Here is a 12,601-nt window from a genome sequence, read left to right as displayed (position 1 = left end):
GGTAAAACCCCTTCACTAACTTTAAGGTCTATCATATTCACTTCTTTACTTCCTATTTACCAAACTGCATAGCCAACATTTCAGAATTCTGATATCATTTTGGTCATTCATCTCTGAATCCTCTCTAGTGTTTCCATATCACAATGAAAACTAGGTGACTAAATTGGTGCACAATACTCCATGTATGGTCTGGCCAATGCCTTACACGGAGTCACTCCCATTTCCTTATCCCTACATGTCAACAATGAACTTCTTATCACTTGCAGCCTTCATAACACCTGCAGTGTGCTCTCAGAACACTGCAAGTCCAATGTCAACCATTTCCCCAAGATCACAAATCTCATTAATGCACACATTTTTATATATGAAGTGAAATGAACATGCATTAATTTCTATACCAGAAATTAGTTAGTAGTTAGCTTCAATTCCACTCCCATTCCAATCAGGCTTGAATTCTGCTTATCAAGCATAGGGATATCTATGTATATGTCATTAGCAATAATAGCTACTAACAGCAAATACCAATCCATAGCTTTGCTGATGACAGTATCATTTATTCCACTTCTTCATTTGCTCATAACTCATAACCAATGCTTTAAACTCTAATCTGCATGCTATTCTTCAGTGAGGGTAAGGATAACTTTACAAACTTCAATGTTACCAAAATACCATCTTGCTACATCTCTCACAAGAAAGATCACACTTCAAAACACTCAGTTCTCCAAACAGTATCAAACTTTGAGTTTTAGGCTTATGTGTTGGTTTATACTTATGATACAGTTTAATGGAATAATTACAGCACAAAAAATAAATAAATAGCAGGTTTAATTGTTTCAATATTTCATCTGTCACAGAGACATCTTCAGGAATACAATGTTAAAATTGAAATAACATACATAAAAACACACCTGAAACAATAAGTGGAAGAAATGAAAGTAGACAAAATGAAGATTAAAATCTTATGAGGGGTGCCCTCTATGGGTACTGCTGGTTGGCTTTAGATGTTGTGCAGGAGGCCTAAGAATTAAAGTTTAATTGTTAAGTCTCCTGACTAAGAATTAAACTTTCATGGTTGTATGAAGATTAGGTTGGTTCTTTGAATATGCCACTGATTCCAAAAGGAATCTTTCAAGTTTGCATTTACTGTGATGAAGCAAAACAGTTTTCTTCCATCTGATTCTGTGCAAGATATCCAATGCTAGATCTGACTGACCATAGTTGTGGTGGCAGATGTATTTTTTATGTTCTTCTTTTGTGTTACCAATGTCAAATTCCTGAAGTGCCTTCGATATAGAGAATAGTAATGGCATTACTGTAGTCTTTATGTTCAGAGGAATGAGGAGGTAGATGGGAGGGACATAATTTGTAGATCTTTTTGGCACTGTAACATTGGACAGGAAGGTCTGACATAAAGGTAAGTTCCACTGCAAGGGAAGTTTAGATGGAACACAGATTGGAGGTTGTGTTGACAAGGGTTTGGATAACACCATATTGTTGAGAGGGGGAGGATGAGAGAATTTATGTATCTACTTGTATGATTAGGCTTTCTGTACACTGCAAAAAGAAAGGGTGGCATTGGGCAGACATGTAATTAGAGTAACTAAAAAAAGGTAATAAGCTGTTGTCATTTTCTTTTTCAATAGTGAACTGGATTTTGGGGTGCTGACTGTTGAGATGGAAGAGGAAAAGTAATGTGTTGGAGCCATTTTGTCAAATAGACAACACATCATCAATACACCTTAACCAAATAAAAACTTGGAGATTGGCAGTATCAAGTGCATATTTTTCAAAATATTCCATATAGAAACTGGCCTGTGGGGGACCAATGGAAGTACCTTCCATCTGTTTTATATAAAGGTACCAAAAGAGAAGTAACCAGTATGGACAACAAAATTAAAAAGATCAATAATGCCAGAAGGGAAAGCATTTTTCAGTAAATTTAGAGTGTCAGAAAGGGAATATCTGTGAAAGAGGAGACAACATCAAAGCACACCATGATATCATTATTATTTAAAACTAAATTCTGGATTAAGGATGTGAAATGTATGGAATTTTTTATATAAAGAGAATTGCCAGTAAGTAGAATTAAAGATTTAGATAAATGTTTGGCTAATTTAAAGGAGGGGGGGGGGGTGTCAGTAACAAATTTAACTCCCTAAGTTGACTTACAGATGGAGCATGTTCTGGAATAAGCACATCTCACCAAGTGCTTTTTCAACTGCCAAGAAACATGGGATATTTTTCTTCCCAAGACAATATTTCTTATCTAAACTACTGCTAACAATATATAAATGTGAAATCCACCCAAACTTGGAATACTGTTTACACATTTGGGTGTAGGGCACCTAAAACCTCCCTAAAAAGTTGTCTAGTTGTCTGAAGTTGTGTAGAAAGGGTATAATCAATCCGGTTAACTTTGAACTCTCCACCACCATGACTTCACTTTGTACCATGATTAACACAAACAGTTGCTCGGTCAACATCCATTTATTATCCAGCTTCAAACTTAAAATTAGATATTATAAATTTAATTTAAAAAAATTAAAAAAAAAAAAACGGTTTTTTTTGCATCTCTACGACTTGGCAAAAATTAACAGTGATGTAATTCTAACACTGATGCAATCACTTCTAATAAGCTTACTGATGCTTAATGTTATTTCATGATAACACTACAAATTCACCTACAAAAATTTTAGTCATTTATATCTACACTTTTTTCCTCCCTTTTTTTTTTGAACTCTAAAAATAAACATTACCATGGTTATGTAATGTAATTCTATTAAGGAGTAATACTCAAAAAAAAAAAAAAAAACAGTGATAAAAAAGAACCAACCTTTATACATCACCTTTTGCATTGGTGCTGGTACACCTGAAAAAACATTTGAGAAATTAAATTCCTTAGGCTCATTCTGGATTAATTAATGAATCTTCAGTAAATAATGTGCAAAAATAATATTTTACCATATTTCATAACCTTGTATAAGCCACACTAAAGGAAAAAATATTTAAATTCATGGAACAAAAAGTTTCATTTCACTGATTTTTTTTTTAATTTGAACTGAGCATTTATCTTTCATTATTTTCTAATAATATATTAATTAATAATCCAATTAATTCTCCCAAAGACGATACTAAAAATAATTTAACTTCCGAAATCACTAGGTTAAAGCAGATTATTAGACAGATAACAAGGGAATTACAGACAGTTGAGCAGCATTTAAAGGCACATAGGGAGAATAAAGTTCCGCAGCAAATGGAAATCAAAAAAGCACAGAATGAGGTAAGCTAGTATGTAATAATGAAATTGGGTAAGTAAAGTTGACTGTACAAAGAAGAATGTTATTTGGTATGGTGACCATAAAACACGCCATTGATGAGCAGGTTATAACATCAAGTTTTCTCAGAGCAAAAATTAAAAATATAGTGCAAGCAATTGAAAAACAGAAGAGCAAAACAAAAGAGGTTGTAATATGTTAGGTACCAATGACTTAACTAGCAATAAATTCAGTATAAGAGAAGATATGAAAAGGTTGTTGGAAGAGACAAGAGGGAAGAGTGAGGAAGTAAAAATAGTTCATATATTACCTAGATATAATGGAAATGAATTACGAAGAAGGGCTATGATGTCAAACGATTTGACTCGATGTGAAGGCTGTGCAGAAGGAATGGATGCAAGTTTTTGGATGTGTGGAGTGAGTTTGAGGAAGGAATGGATTTGTATAAGAGGGACGGCTTACACTTGAATGCATTTGGCATCAGGAATCTTGAAAAACTATTAATTGATAAAAGACTTAACACAGTCAGGGAACTGAATTATGAAGGGAGGAATTGTGAGAATCTGTGTAAGAGTGACAATGATATGTAACTATGTTAAAGATGGGAATGGACATTATCATGAAAATGATTATGAGGAGAGAATGATTTCGATTCTGTGTTCATCCAGTTTGGACCCATCAAGCATTTTTAATTATACACTAGAGAAGAACAGGGATCTGCAAGTTGTCCAACTGTGTCACACAGACTAGAGACAAGAGTATACAAAGCAACAAGTAGGTAGCTTATTATGTCTGTACACGAATACTAGGTGTATCAGAAACAAAGGGGTAGTTTGTTGCCTTGGTCAATATGTTCAGACCTTGGAGTGTAGGCATTAGTGAGATCTGGCTATCAGAATCATAAGAACTGGTATTGAGTGTAAAGGATACAATATTTTTAGGAAGGATAGAAGAGAAAGGGAGAAATCATGCTTCTAATCATATCAGATGACTTGAATCCAGTTAGTGTAACAGTTTTTCATGTGGCAGATTTGAAGCCATCTGGTGTGAGGTGGAGATTAACACGTTCGCTGCCAACTACGAGTATACTCGTAGTGGGTAAACCTGCTTCACAAGCCAGCTACGAGTATACTCGTATGACGCTTACCGCCGGGAACGAGATTATTGTAGTGACCTTGAAGAAGTGAAAATCCTTGGCGTGTGGGGCGAGCATCAAAACTGTGTATTCTCATAGAACGTATATGCTCTGTACAACCCAACTACGAGTATACTCGTAGGACGTTTACCTCCGGTAACGAGATTATCGTACTGACCTTGAAGAAGTAAAACTGCTTGGCGTAGGGGAACAGACCATGCAAAAGTAGCGTGGCAGCGAACGTGTTAACAAGATCAAATACATAGTGGGGTGTTATTACAGACCTATTGGATCGGTTGCTAGTGGTGAAGAAATGCATCACCAAATAAAGATGATGGGTGTAAAAAAGAGTAATCATAATAGGGGACTTTAATTATCTGAACGCTGACTGGTAGAATGAAACTAATTTATTATTGAGCTGTGCAAGACAACTTCCTCATGTGACAGAAGGAATTTGTGGTCAAAGAATGTTAGATGTGATTATAGTGTCAGAGGATGTTTCAGTTAAAAACATAACTATTCTGTCTCCGGTTGGTGACAGTATCATGCAGTACTCACTTGGACAGTGACTAGGTTAATGAATGTTCCATTCAGAAAAGGTTACATGCTGAACTACGAAGCAGGAAATTATGACCATCTGAAGAGCATGCTGGGTTCTGCAGCATGGTATCAGTTATTGGATGGGAAGGAGTTCCCAACAGCACCACAGGACTTTAGGCTTTTAGTCTAACTTTTTCCACATGAATAACTGCACAACGCCATGCTTTGAGCAATTTTATGCGGTTTTGCAATTTTAATATTGTTTCCCTGACAATATCTCAGTGACTGAGATGAAATATAGGCTTGATTAAACATGTTTTTTAATTATTTATATTTAAAAAACATTTATTCTATTAAACCTTATAATGAGATAGAAAGAACACACTGAATTTTCCAAATGTTTTCACACCCAAGCACTCTATCTTTTTGACTTCTTTCATAGTATTTTGATCCACTGATATCTACTGTCCTAAGTACATGCACTGATCTACTTATTAAATTTCATCATCGCTGATTTTTACTATTTCTAAATGCATATAGCTACTGAATATAACTTCAGTCTTCTTTAGGTTATGCTAGCTGTTTTGGTAGCAATTTTGTGTTCACAGATACAAGACCACAATTCATGTGGACTTGAAGTAAAGATAACTATGTCATATGCAAAGTGTAAATAGCTTGAACATCTTCCATTTACTTCACTGTTTTCTTCCCAATCAAGAAAATGTGAATATTTCTTCTAAGCATGCTGTGAATAGTTTTGGAAATATTGTCACCTTATCTTATGTATTTCTCTGTCTTATGTATGTCTCTATATTTCCAACAAAATGAATTGTCATTGTTGCACTGATGTATGCTGATTTTATGGTCCTTACATATGGACCAACCTGTTGGTTTCATAGTGCTATTGGATAAATTTTTAGTGAATCAAAGGCTTCTCATAATCAATAAAACTAAGACATAATGGTAGTTAGTATTCATTACACTGCTCAATACTCTATTTACAAAGTTGAATATGATCTACCTTCAAAAGCCTGCCTGTTCTTTTGGTTGTGCAAGTCCTAGAGCCAAGACTTTTGTAAACCACTGACAATAAACTGATGGGTCAATAGTTCAAGTCTTCTACTTCACCTTTTTTGATTATCAGAATAAGAGTACCTTTTTCCATGCTCTTAGTATTATTTTTCTTCAGACACAAGGTAATGAGTTTCCTCCAAAATTTTGTAGAATATATCCAGAGCAGTGTTTCTCAACCTTTTTTGGATCATGCCCCACCTCAACGTCTCAAAGATTTTGATGCTCCTTGATTGAGTGCTTCATCAGATGATCCATCAGTGTAGGCAAAGACATGGTTTGGATTGTTTAAGTGATGTACAGTGTCAAGTTTTTTTCTTTTATTTTCTTGCTGTGAATCCTTTTTTGAGCAAGGTTCAAGGAGATTTAAGTTTATCATTGTGTTTTTTGGTAGAATAGTGGAAAAGAATGGCTCTTTGCTTATTTTAATGGATAGATACTCTAAGTCAATCTTTTTTCATGATCATATTGTAACGTAGATGATCTCTTTAGTCTAGATTTTCTTGTCCATGCATCGAAAGTCCTGAGTGAGATGTGATCCTGTTGGTGGCTCCTGGTTCTGTTAGTGAATTTAATTGTGGAGAGTTTTCTTGTCTTCTAGTATATGAAGCCCACACTCTTGTTGAGCTTTTAAATTATTTGTGGATGAAACTGCACCTATGATAATTTTTGCTGCTCTTGATTGTACTCTGTCAAGTTTTTCTTTTGAGCTAGCATAAGCTGGAGCCCAGATCGATGAGGCATATTCCATAGTGGGTCGTATGAGTGCCATATATGTAGTTTTGAGTGTCTTTGGTTTTGCACCCCACTTTATTCCACAAAGCCTTTTGATGATATTAAGCTTTTTTTTAAGAGCTTTAGTGGATATATTTGTAATATAAGTTGTAAATCTCAGTTCAATATCTAGGGTTAGGCCTAAGTATTTTGGAGACTCTGTTTTTTCTATTTTGGTATTATATATTTTGATTTGGGGGTTGTAATTGTGTCTATTTTTTCTATCAGTGGAGAAGATGCTAAGTTATGTTTTTTCTGTAGTTTAAGTTCCTTTGACTATTTTTCTAAGTCTTTTATTGAATTATTTAGGACTTTTTCAGATTGTTGAGGATTACTGCTTGTGTGCCAGATTGCTACATCACCTGCATAGCATGCTATTTTTTTGTCATTTGTTATGTGAGGATGGATATTGTTCATATAGATGAGAAATAGGAGTGGGCTTAAAACAGAACCTTGTGGGACTCCAGCCCAAGTTTGATGCATGTCAGAATAAATTCCATTAACAGAAAAGCGTCTGTTCTGATTTATTTAGTTTATTACAGAAATAAATGTTGTCAATCATGAAAATTACACTGATTACATGATTATTTAAAAGGAGTCACAGATGAGAAAAAAAAAGTTTAAGAACCTGTGCTATATCCCAATATCACATCCAATGGATTCCATGTTTTTCTCCACTTCAAGAGATTTTTAGCAACTCAACAATTCAACCACAATGATAGTATAAATAAAGCCATAAGAATAAGGTCAAAACACAGCAACAACATACATGATCATTTCACAACAAAGGCCATTTTTAAATATTTTCTGCTTATTTTTTCTTCTTGAAAATATCTTAGTTTTTTTCAAAAAGAGGATATAAAAACTTGAGCATTGATATGACAAACATCTCAATGTAGATGAATATGTGAAGTGGCCAAGAGTATGTGTAAACTTGTTACAAAAATGTAATATTGAAAATATTGACATTTCTTTCATTTACAGCCAATTGGAACTTAGTTTCTGGATACACTTCACATCAGGGAATAAAAATTTACCAAGTTTTTCAATTACTAGTACTTTGAAATTTTTTCATAAATATCGGTTTACTGGGAAAGACAATCAATAAATATGAATAAACAAAAATTTCGTTAAACATGAATCATGACATAAAAAACAAAAAAAATATTAAAGAAAATAATGTAATACTAATCTTATTAACACGTTCGCTGCCTTGTTAACACGGGCATAGTTTGTTACCGCACGCCAAGCACTTTCACTTCTACAAGGTCAGTATGAGTTATCTCGTAGCTGACTTATCAGACAGAAGTTTGTTTTATACGCCACCTACGAGTAATCTTGTATCACCCCCCCCCCACACACACACACCACCACCACCACCTATGTCTTACATGTGCTGACGACTGTGTAACTTGAGTTCAGAGGCAGTAAGGTTTATTGCATCTAGTCTTACTATTATTTAAAATTATCTAAATAAAAACCTTCAATTATGCCATGGCCAGTAAAAGAGAGCTTACTGATGAAGAATTAGAAGCTTACACTAATATGAGCGATGATAAATGGAATGAATTATTTGGTTCCGATTCCAAAGATGATTATAATCCTATAGACGACTCTAGCGATGACTCAGATGATGATATATCGTATATAAATATATGTATATGTTGAAAAGACTTCAAAAAATTGCTTTATTTGCATTAATAAATACGCAATTTACGCAACAATACCTCTTATAATATACTATACTTGTGCTGAAATTATTTTCCTTCTACCAAGTCCCCAGACATGCTCTCCACTTTATTCACAAGTGAAGGGTCCAAATTAACGTGCTTATAATACAGTTTAACTCGTAGGAGGTCGGTAATCGACATACGAGTATATTCGTAGTTGGCTTATGCGGCTCATATACCAACTACAAGTATACTCGTAGTTGGCAGCGAACGTGTTAATATAAATTATAAAGAAACAGCATTTTATTTCAAAACATACATAACTTTTAAGATTATAAAACATAAGCATATATAACTCAACATACACTATTGAGCACCTAGAAAACACAACTGAAGCTATGGTCTCTTAAATGTGACCTAATAATTTTTGTACAAATAAATTTTGTCCATCTATCAAACAGTGGAAAAATCTCTCTCAGATTCTTATTGGTCAAATGATCATTATACAATCAAAGGTCATTTTTAAATATTTTCCTCTTATTTTTTTCTAGTTGAAAATATATTACTTCTTTTCTAACAACTTGTGTTGGGGCTTCACAAACTACTTTAGTTTATTCCTGAATCACTAACTAAAGATGTCCTGCATTCATAAGTTAGCTGATGTCAAAAGAACTGAATCTGAAATTGCAGCATCCTCAGACATGGAAGCACTGACTTCAGATGAATGTTCTGTTTCTTTTTTAAGTATAAAAACATTCCACTAAGTCCACACAATTATCTTCATTATTGTATATTGTAGATACCACATATATTATCTATTTGCTAAAGTGGAACCCAATCTGTGCTATCATGCATGCTACTGCAGCAGAAAAAGGGTAAAAAATTATACTGTATTGTTAAAATACAATATAATTTTTGAATGAGAATTCAAAGCAGTCTTGACATTGATAATTTCAGTCAAATGTGCTAATATCAGTTTTTGTTTTCCTCTTTTTAATAAGTTAATTTTGTGCTAGCTTAAAAGTCAGCACAGAATTAACAGAGGAGGTAAAGCAAAATTAACGGGAGGTACTAGCAGATTACTACTCTGCTAGTATCACCATAACTTTTTTTTTTTTATCAGCACTGCATGCATGTGCATTTCCTGCTTCATGCCTTTTTATTCATGTCTACAAAGAAACCTCTTTTGTGAGTACCTCCTTTTGACTATTTGACACAATATGTACACAACTGACACTACTTACCTTACTATGATCTAAACAATCGATCAGAACACAAAATCACTGACTACAACATTGTTAGTAACATACAGTGTCAAAATAACTGAACACTTAAACATGTTTTTGCAATGGACAGGAACAAGTGCTTCCATCAAAAAATATACAAAGGGAAAAAATATGTTTCAGGATATAGTGGAAACTAATAATTAATTGAAATTCTATGGTTAGTTGATATATTTAAACTTCTTATGGCTCTACAGCAAAAATTGAGCCTTGGCTTCAAGGATTTATTGACTCCAACCTTGTCTATCCAAAACTTTACTTCTGCAGTCTGGACACTGTAGTATAATGTTGCTATCTTGACTAATGGCATCTATCCATCTTGTTTTAAGTTTTCCTTTTGGTCTTTTACCAATAACTTTACTGTTGCCCATCTTCATAAGAATACTGTCATTTTCCATACAAAAAAATATCTTGTCCAGAGTTCTTCATAAAGTTGATATAATTCAGGGTTGTATCTGATTCTCCAGAGATCACTATCATGCATGGGTCCAAATAGTTTTCTTAGGATTTATCTTTCAAAAGCTAAAATCAAATTCTCCACTCTTTAAATATACAAAGTTTCACATCCACAGGTAATAAATAGACTGATTATTGATTTATATATTTTTAATTTTAGTCTTCTAATGAATATCTCTTGAACTCCATGAGAGAATAGAAAGTCTGATTACCTCTCCTTATTCGATTCTGCACTTCCACCTTTTAGTCTTATTTAGTTGTCTAGGTGATAATTACTCTTAAATATTTAAATTGTTCTACTTTTTTCAATTTTAAGATTCCCAAGTTTCACAATAGTATCCGTTAACTGATTCTGCCTGGCATTAATCATCACGGGGGTCCTCGACCTACGTTGTCCTCGACATGCATTGTTTCGACTTTACGGCGGTAATCCCATAAATAATTTTAAAAATAAATTTCGACTTGAAGCAGCGTGATGTAAAATTCAAACATTGGGGGTGAACTTGTTTGTGAGCGCGGCGGAAGAATATGCCGTTACGTGCCGTTTGTTTGAGAGAGGTGGCGTCGCTTGGGTCCCAGCATACACTCTTTGGGTATGCTTTGTTTACATCCGCTCTCTGTGACTTTTTAGTCACAGTCATTGTGACTCTGTGAAGTCTCTTTTTTTTCCTTTTCTTTGACACACTGCCATTACTCTTCTGATGGCAGTGTGTCAAAGAAAAGGAAAGCCATTACATTAGAAGTGAAATTAGACATTATTAAAATAACAAAAAAAGGGAGAAACGCCAACGAACATCAACCGCACGTTGAACTAAAGTCGTACCACAGTCGGGACTATTATCAAGGAGAGAGTTTGCATCCTTGAACATGTCAAAGGATTGGCGCTCATGAAATTGACTGTGATTATGGAAAAACATAGTAGGCTCATGATTGAGACGGAAAGGCTTCTTGTTCTTTGGCTGGAAGACCAGCATCCCAATTAGCCTCATGTTAATTCAAGGCTATGGTAATTCTGACTTGCATCAAAAATTGCCTTACGTCGGTCCGTAGGAACGGATCTCCAACGTAACTCGAGAACCCGTGTAGTTTTTGTTGGTTAATTTTAATCCTATCTCTTGTGTTGATTTTTCTAGTTCCAAATATATCATCGTCATCATCAAATCCCTCATATGTACCCTCAAGATATAATAGTTCTACATGAAAAATTTACATCATTACTAACTTCCTATCTACCATTTTCTTCTAAATCAGTCTGTTACCTGTCAAGACTCCAACATTCTGATCTTATAATTCTATCTTCTAAGGCACTTTTTACCATATGCAAGTTCTTCATCGTCAAGTCCTCCTCTACCATCATCCTCCATCTCTTCATTGGACGCCGATGCTTCCTCCTCCTCTGCACATCCATCTGCATGACCTTTCTTCCCACATACTCGTCCTCCGCTTCTCATCACATGACCAAACCATCTCAACCTTACCTCCTGGATCTTTGCTCCTAGGTTCGTAACTTTCCCCTTACACAGTCATTTCTCAGATGATCCTTTTTGATCATATCACACATCCACCTAAGCATTCTCGTCTCTGCTACCTCCATCCTGCTGATGTTATTTTTTCTCACGGCCACAGTTTTCATAGCACACGTCATAGCTGATCTCACTACTGTCATGTAGATTTTGCCTTTTAGATTGATCGGCATCCTCTTATCGCATAGCAATCCAGTCATCTCTCTCTCAAGTCCCTCCATTCTGCTTGTATCCTGCATCCCACTTCCTTCTCAGCCTCTCCATCCTCTTTCACTGTTGAAATTAAGTATCTAAAGTCACTGACCTTCCTGATGACATTTCCTTCCAGCTCCAGATCTGTCTCCTGGCTGCCATCCACTTTGAAACACATATACTTTGTCTTACTTCTGCTCAGTCTCATACCTCCCTCTTCCAGTACTTTCCTCCAACTTTCCAGTTTAGCTGTCACTTCTTCTCTTGATTCTGCACACAGCACGATGTCATCTGCATACAACATATCCCAAGACACATCTTCTCTCACCTCCTCTGTCACCACCTCCATCACAATATTAAACAGGAAACAACTTAATGCAAGCCAACTGTCACTTGCAAACTTTCTGTCTCTCCAGGCAGGTCTGAACTCTTGTCTTCACATTTCTGTACATCTCCTGCACCAACCTGACATGTTTCTCCGGTACTTCCTCCTCCGTTAGACACCTTCAGACTTCTTGCCTTGGCACTCTATTATATACTCTCTCCAGATCAATAAATATCAGATGCAGCTCCCATTGCTTCTCTTGAAACTTTTCAATCATCTGCCGTAACCCAAAGATAGCATCTGTCATCAATCGACGAGGCATGAAGCCAAATTGCTCCTTTGCAATCTCCACCTCCT

At 35.2% G+C, this 12,601-nt stretch overlaps 1 protein-coding gene across 2 annotated transcripts in view; it reads right to left on the bottom strand.

Annotated features, from left to right (window-relative positions):
* The window catches only part of LOC150096497 (ubiquitin domain-containing protein UBFD1-like), a 205,522-nt gene that overhangs the window by 112,381 nt on the left and 80,540 nt on the right, over positions 1–12,601 (bottom strand). For both annotated transcript variants that reach the window (XM_090408183.1, XM_090408182.1), the window contains exon 4: positions 2,834–2,869. In XM_090408183.1, coding sequence (XP_090264309.1) covers positions 2,834–2,869 — 36 coding nt within the window. The remainder of the gene's footprint in view (positions 1–2,833; positions 2,870–12,601) is intronic.

The sequence above is a fragment of the Typopeltis vanoorti genome, chromosome 18 (assembly GCF_054136105.1).
Source record: "Typopeltis vanoorti isolate ZY-2024b chromosome 18, IOZ_Tvanoo_1.0, whole genome shotgun sequence".
Taxonomy (NCBI): Eukaryota; Metazoa; Arthropoda; class Arachnida; order Uropygi; family Thelyphonidae; genus Typopeltis; species Typopeltis vanoorti.
This window is presented reverse-complemented; position numbering and strand designations above follow the sequence as displayed.